Here is an 8,500-nt window from a genome sequence, read left to right on the forward strand (position 1 = left end):
AGCACACTGCCTTACTTTCGGTGGTCACTGGTTCTATTCCTCGCATGGTACAAATATTACCATATAGTATTACATAGTACGATTGTTTGTGTCGGTCTGGCTGTCTCTAAGATGGAATAAGACGAATATTGAAAATATGATTATTTTGACTATTTTTAGTGTGTGTAGATACGCACCGATTCATGTTCCAAAGTTTTATTTTTTCAGTTACATGTTGGTGAAAACATAATTCCAATGTGAGCAAATCCATCACCGTAACGACAGGTATACCTCCCACTACGGCAGTAATGTCCCGTATAAATAAGATTTCTGTAGGGCGTAGAGCGCGCACTTAGATCGTAAAATGCCCACATTTTGTATGCGGTGGTGTAATAAGATCGAACGTGGCCCGGTTTGTGATGCTATGACGTCATCGCTATTGATGACGTAAAAAACATGTCCGAAATATCCATCTTGCTTTTACATGTGGATTTGATTTTTGTATGAAATTTGTACGAAAATATCCTTGTCCATTTAGGCCACGTTATGATAGTATCTCTCGATAGTAGTCTTCCATAAATAAATAAGCAATGTATTCGTATATCGTACTTTAATATTCTTCTGTACATGTTTTCTTTGCTTTCGTTATCATAATGTCAAAAGAGATACAATAACGTTAAGTTTGATGTAGGCAAATATTTGTCAAAAATGTATTACGGTACATGTATTATTTTTAAACACATCTTCATAATACCTTGTACGTACTAAGTAGTACCGTGTACAGGAATATAAAACTTGTACTTTGAAGTACATAGGTAGTTTATATTCCTTAAAAATTTCAAATTTCATTAGTTTCAACAATTATGAGAAGTAATTTAAAAGTATCAGGCAAGCGTATTTAAATAATTAGCCGAGTTGACTTAATATATAGTATTTATAATAACAAAATTCTCGACATATCAGTACAAAAAAATTGTAAGTACTACATATTTATGATATTTATTTCCATATAAATATGTATGTCTAAATTAAGGATTGAGAAGATTTTATATGCTTTAATTAGTGGCAGTGGTATATATAGTTTTTATATTACTATAGCAACATAATTTATATGAACTGGTTTATAGTGTGTTGTGTTTGATGTGTGTAGTGGTAAGGGTGTGGTGCGCCAGGGGCGCGGGCGGCGGCGGCGGGGCGGGGGTCTGCCCGCGACATGAGGAGCGCGCGCACAGCCCGCCCCGGCCGCCATGCAGCGCCTGCGCACCACATTCAAAAGGTCTCGCACGCCCACACCCGCCGACATGAAGACGCAAAGCAGCCTCGAAGTGCCCAAGCAGGTGAATTTTACTAAGCTCACTATCCATAACACCTCATCATCATCATCATCTCAGTCTGGAAGACGTCCATTGCTGAACAAAGGCCTCCCGAAAAGATCTCAACGACGATCGACCGTACCACATGTGGAGTAAAAGCAATACATACATCATGGTTAGGACCCTCACTGGATACTACAAATTGAATAAATACATGGCAAAATCACCTCAACAAGAATTTGCATAACCACACAGGATACATTCTTCTGCTTAGCAAGCAGAAGAAAGTATCCTGTGTGGTTATAGGCCATCCGTGCATAAACGAAATATCTCCTTTGGAAAGTATCGAGTATCGACTATATTCCGAGCCCGAAACCCTTAATTTTAAAAAAATACCATACGTGACATGATGTGGACTGCATAATTTGTTGGCATTTCTTAAGACTAAGGTATTGAACAACTATATATATATATATATAGTGGTGTAAATATAATTTTAAAAATTAAAAAAGAAATCTTCGGATGCCAATTTATATTTCTGACTGATTCTGGAATACCGAGAGACAGCGGTAAGCTTGGCTAACTCCTACGTTTTATGCAAATTACTCAATGAAGGTAGGCATGTCATGCATTGACTATTGGTAGCTTGACGTCAATTTGATTATCGATTAAAAATTAAATCTAAATTATGTGTTAACAATTTAAACTCACTATACTTATATTAAAAGAATTTTGATAACCTTCCTTCGTATCACAATACCAGCATATGCGGTTTTGACTGTCGGCACTTTGTTCTAAATTGGAGGTTAGAAGTCCTGGGCTGAGGCCTCAGATATTTATTGATTTTTAATAAGAATAATACAGAATAGTTAGCTGTCTTAGATTCAGAACGACTCTATACACTACGTCTAAATCTTTGAAAGAAACAACAAATAATTATAACTCTGCAGAATGTTCTATACCGATCGTTAAACAGTAGATTATTGAAATAAGATTAGTTGTTGATACGTATTTTTCAATTTACTCTACGAAATTTATAATCCATAAAACTACCATAAAGCCTATCATCTCCTGTTACCATGGGAATTTCTTAATTAAGAGAAAGTGGTAGAATAAGGTTATATCAGATTTTTAATTTTTTTAGTATACGTAGAACGGAACGAAATGTACCTATTCCTTCCGTTCTACGTATACTAAAAAAAAATAACAAAATTTAATTAACATAGTAATTTGATTTAAGAATGTCCAAATAATGATAACCTAGGTGAACTTTGTACAAAGTCGTCAACGTGATCATTCCTGATCTATTTTTGCAGCCAAGCAATTTGTTATGGCGCTGTATTTCGGTTATGGGCCATTGAAATTACAGGGTACGACATGACACCTTAATACGCCTTAGATCACATAGCAATGCGCGAGGGGTACTATGAACATCACATAATGACGTTATGTCCATTTGTGCTATTCATATATACAGGCGGTTGCTACATAGTTTTTTTTTCTTATGATGATAATGGTTTTCGCTGGAGGGGGTTACCAGTAGAGAATGATAGGATAAGCATAAAGTCAGGTCAGTTAGCCTTATGAATTTATCACGATAGTTTCCAGAGGAAACCACGTGGAGGTCAACCTGACATCGTGCATTACTAGCAATGGGTTTATTACTCCACAATACGAGTACTAACAACCCAAGGTGGGCCATCAATCTGCTTCTAATTCCAAGACCATAAAAAATATATTTTTATTTCTATTACATATGTTCAGGTCCGGTCGGCGTCATTCGATGAAATACAGTTGGAGGCTGCGCGCGGCGCGAGCACCAGTGGGTTACTTGCGGTGCCGCAACCAGGCGCGCGCAGCCGCTCCTTTGACTCCGCCGGATCAGACGACTCTGGCACTTATCTTGAAGTAAGTACAATAACGCTATTGTATTATAATTTTACATGTGAGGCAAATAAGTTAAGTACTTTTATGATTCTTCCATAAAATTTACTTCTATTTATATTGACGGCCGCAGAGATCGAGCGGCTTAAGACAATAACAATATGTATATTAGCTGGTCAATTCTGGTAAAATGCAAACATTTGTATTTGTAAGTACGATTATTTGAATTTATTTAGGTGTTTTCTATGTACACATATGTATACAAGTGTGTAGATATATATATATATATATATTTAATACATTAATTTTTAGAAAAGGATTCTTAAATATTTTATCTGTCGTGTAGTCACTGTTAATACAAACTCTGCTTAATTTGGGACTAGATGGGACTGTGTAAATTATCCTGGGTGTTTGTTATTAATAATTATTAATAATTAGAATAAAAAATCGAAATGGGTTTAGGACGTACCTACATTTTACCGTATTTCATATAATGCTATATATGAAGTACGGTGAAAGTCTGAAAAAATGTAAAATTTAAAATAAAACGAGCCGCTATAGTGACTTTTATAATTACTACCTCTGTAATTACGCTTTACAAAAAGGCATTCACATTCACGGTTACAAGGCTCAAAGGTGTTTGAGTCACCAAACTGTGTACATGTGAATGCTTTATTTATATAAATATAATCAAGTAATAGTAGTTAACGTGAAGAAGTAAAATAAAAAATATGTAAATAGTTAGTTTTCTTTGATACGTTTTTGCGCCATTTACACCAACTTTGTAATTTACGTAATATTTAGAATGGAGTACATACACTACTATTTATATCCATTAATTATGGTTAAACGGACAAAGTTATGATCAGATACTACTACAGTAAATGAAATATTGTGTCTGTCTGTTATTTATTATAATCGTTGAACCGTTCAGATGTCTTACGGCTAAACGGCTAAACGATCTCAATGAAATCTGTCGTAAAGATAGATATAGGCTACCTTCTGTCATAAAAATAGCAGATGTACTCACGGGAGATAGTGTTTCAATAAAGTGAAAACAACATCTACTGACAGTCTACATTACTCGGTGGCTTTGTCTGGCACAGATAGCGGCAAACTTAAAGACATTAATCACGTTTGGCGAAACAAAAAGTATTAATTAAATTTTCAGCTTAGTATACAGTTTGTTTTAAACACATAAGTTGGTGGTGTATTTTGTTTATCCTATAGCAAATCTATAACTTACCTTAATATAAAAATATATTAATAATATTATATAGTTGATGACACAAACCAAGACATTCGCCTTTGGGAATTCACACTCTCGTATATTTTCTTCCGTTATGGGCAGAGCTCACAAATCACTAGGGTTGTTAATAAATACATATGGTATCTTTCTTTGTTTCAGAATCACACATTGCAACCTCTTTTGTTTAGTAGATAAGTAGGAAATTATTGATAACTATCAGTAGGTTGCTATTTAGGGCCATCATGGTAATTAGTTGAGTCTTGTCAGTAAGGACTTACATTATATACGTCTCTTTGATATGTTTACTGTAAGTTCTAAATTTTGTTTGTAATACTGCATTATATAATAAAACTTAGTACAATGGCGGACTTATAGAACAAGAGCGATTTTCCAGTCAACATTTAAATGACAGGAATTGTGGAGTGATGGAAACAAAGTTTTATAAGTGATAACAAGAAGATATAATCGTTGAAGCTGAGGTATCTGACGATATATCTGCGACTAATACGATAGATATACATAATATAATGTTTTAAAATAAAACTTAAAAATAATATGAAAATTCATCAGTGAGTCTGCTACAATCGTGCAATAAGATGCATTAATTATATAAATAAATAATACTATATATATACACAAATATGTATTTAATATACTTAGATAAGTAATAATAATTTATCTTTACGGTGCATTTAGTAAATAAACAGTATTCTTTATTGCTGCCAACGTTATAGAACCAACAAATTAAACAAGGGCGACCTAATTACCGCAAGAGATAATAAATAAAAAATTATGAGCTTATATGCTCGACTGCAAAATTAAGTATATAGTTAAATTAAGCGCGTGGTCTAGATTAAGTACTCCGTCGTACACTAAAAAACTATGAAGTTTTATTCTGGTAGACATAAAAAAACTGTGTGTATCAATTTATTGTTCCAACTGACTCTCCGGAGAAGGAAACGACAATAATGAAACCAAAATTCAATTAAAGGTGGCAGTCTCGTCCCCTGCCACGTTGAATTCAAATACATACAGACATACAAACTCACTCATCTATATGTGGGTATTTTAAGTGTCGAGTTCATCATTACGTCAACTACTGATAATACCTCTGGCTACCCTTATCTCACATAACACGCTAAATTTTATTATTATACTTTTGTACTCAGGTCCCTCGTATCTGGTCGAGACGTCGGTCAGGCAAAGGCACTCCACCACCATGCGTGCATTGTCGACATATGGAAACATGGCTAGCACGCCGTAGCGAAGAACGTGTCACGCCTGAACGACCGCTCGCTTCTTCATCGGCTGAGGATGATGATGACGAAGATGAAAGTGAATGTGAAGCTCCACGAGTGTTACTCGCTCCACCTCCGCCTCCAAGAACTATTAGGCCACCACCCCCACCACAGTCACCACCTCCGTCACCCGGCGCTCCATCGTTTGAACTGCAACCGCCGAGCGATGAGCCACCTATTTTGCCTCAGCGACGACGCTCCATATCAAGACAAGAAGCATTTTTTGTTGAACCCACGGGCAGTTCTTTGGAAAATGTGAGAGCTTCAGAAGAAGGCGCGACCAATGTCGCAAGAGATACTTTAGTCCACGATATTTATTTAGCTGTACCTGAACTTAAACGTGATCGTGCGGCGTCAGTGGATTCTTGCTTCTCAAAAGTGTCTGGTGGTCCGAGAGCTGAAGAAATAAATGGCACGGGAAATAATTTGACAGTTCCGGGGACTGGATTACGCTCGAGATCGGTAGATATCGTTTTACCGACGGCTGAGCAGTCTCGTTACAAAGCACTAGCATTAACTTCAGCACAAGTGCCGCCTCCACTTCCAACACAAGCCCAAGAGCCCGAAGAATCAATACCTGCACCACCTGTTCAACCAGAGACCAGGTTAGTACTAATATGTAATCTGTGTAAACAAATAAATTCTATTTTTTTTATATATATGACCTTTTTTTTTTTATTTTCTTTTTATTTTAAACCTTAAATAAAATATACAAAATTTCGTACAAATTCAGATTAAAATATTTTTCGTAAAGTATTTTCACTTAAGAGCGTTATCTGTTATACACGTATAAAACATAAATATTTAATGCTCTGAGAGCCTCCACATCAAGTCGTATAAGTGTCGTGAAACATTCATTTAACATTATTTTTGTATTCGAAAATTTAACAAAAAATACATCGAAATTAACATGTTCTGAGACTGATATTTTAGTATGAATGTGTGGCAATACTAAATCAATCAATAATTAAAATTAACGATTTTTTTTCATCTCATCTTATAGACTATTGTATTTATGCTATTGTTGAATTGAGCAATCTACATTTAGATGGATAGATAACAAGCAACCATAATTAAAACAGTAAATCGAAACTCGAAGTGGATCGCGCAGTAATTTGTCGCTATCAAGGAAAATTAAGGCATTTCAACCACCGCGCGCTATTGTTTATTTAATCATGCCCCTTGGTAGATTGTAAAGATTGAAGGCTTGAAATTAGGAAAATAATTTGAATAGCCATTTAAGTATTTCAAATACTTAATTGGTTTACTATTGTTTTAAATAAATTGTAATTTGGTACGAGTCAAAAATAAATATTTTTTACTGTTATTCTTAAAGGCAATAATGTTTTTTGAGTTCAGAAAGCATCTATTATTTTTTTTATATACAATATCTTTTATTTGGATTATATAAATTACTCTACGTCCAGACTTTACTTTTCGACTATATTGGAAGATGTATACGTATATCATATTTGTTTTAGTAGAGTATCAAATTATTTACGATTTCAGTTGGAATTGACATCCTATATTGTAGGAAAAAGTTATATCGTGGATATCACAATCAGTCAGGCAGTCGTAAAAGATATATCAAGACAAAAGTCCAAGTTAAATATATTAAACTGATTAACTTTGTTGAGATTGAGATACTGAAATAGATTTTTGAACATTTCGTGTTATATATGACTGGGCCATGAGATCAATTTCGTATAAAGTGATGAATATTTATTTTCAGGCTTTACATCTAAAATAATATAATGAAATGAATTCAGTTTCATGAGTATTATTCGAAGCTTAGAACTTGATTTCTTTATACTATTAACTTTGCACATACTGTATTGTCAAACTGACATCTTGTCGACTCCATGGGTATTATATTGTTATTTCATTTACAGTTTTTATTATTTTATAACTAATCTTACGTAATGGTATCGATTTAGGTACCCACAGTTAATACATATGGAATAATTAATTTCATAAGAAAATACCCTTTGTATTTCAAATGTACTTCGAAAAGGGGCCCTAATAACTTCATAATCCCCTAATACCACTCCACAATTAGATACAAGGAAGGATAACCGCTATATCTATAATGTTTATAACATTATAATTTATAGACATAAGAGACGACATAATTTCATGTTCTTCTGCAAGAGATAACTACTGCAGATTGATGAAGATACTTTTTCATTATGTAATTGTAATGGCAAAAAAGTGATCACCTATGCGTTGGTAAGTGGTAACTATCACCAATACACATATATAACAAGGACTACTAAAGACATCATGTTAATATGTAATGCACGTAATATACCACTTATGTATTGCCATTCCGGAGGTCTAAGGCATCATGTCTCTTATCCTGTAATTTCATAATTACCTATTTATAACTTACTTATATATAATTTTATCTTACAAGGCAAGCTACTTGTCGGCTGAAGTAAACGAGACTGACGTAGATGATTTTTTACAAAGTTTTTTAACTTTGTCGAAACATAAATCTGGTAATAAAATTTATTAAAATACGAATAACTTTCGAAAACGACATTACGAAAAACGAAATGCACATTACGACATAACCCCTTCTTTTTTTACTTATGTCTATTTTTATTGTCTAAATAAAATCATTATTATCTGTTACTACAAAAAGAAATATTTTTATTTATTATTGTTTCCCGTTACTTTTTCGTAAAATTAAATCACACAAATAAGGTTCATTGTTTTTATATGATCAATCGCTAAATTTTATTCATCTATGCTACGATAAACATTATTTTAGG

The 8,500-nt window shown here is 33.9% G+C and overlaps 1 protein-coding gene across 1 annotated transcript; it reads left to right on the forward strand.

Moving 5' to 3' along the window:
* The first annotated feature begins 1,226 nt into the window (after window positions 1–1,226).
* Window positions 1,227–7,242, forward strand: LOC131854740 (eye-specific diacylglycerol kinase-like). Its single transcript, XM_059205882.1, has 4 exons — window positions 1,227–1,316; window positions 3,057–3,200; window positions 5,595–6,328; window positions 7,233–7,242. The coding sequence occupies exons 1-4, from the start codon at window positions 1,227–1,229 to the stop codon at window positions 7,240–7,242; spliced, it is 978 nt and encodes a 325-aa protein (XP_059061865.1).
* Window positions 7,243–8,500: the final 1,258 nt, after the last annotated feature.

The sequence above is a fragment of the Achroia grisella genome, unplaced genomic scaffold (assembly GCF_030625045.1).
Source record: "Achroia grisella isolate CSIRO2021 unplaced genomic scaffold, CSIRO_AGI_Agris_v1 utg1245, whole genome shotgun sequence".
Classification (NCBI taxonomy): domain Eukaryota; kingdom Metazoa; phylum Arthropoda; class Insecta; order Lepidoptera; family Pyralidae; genus Achroia; species Achroia grisella.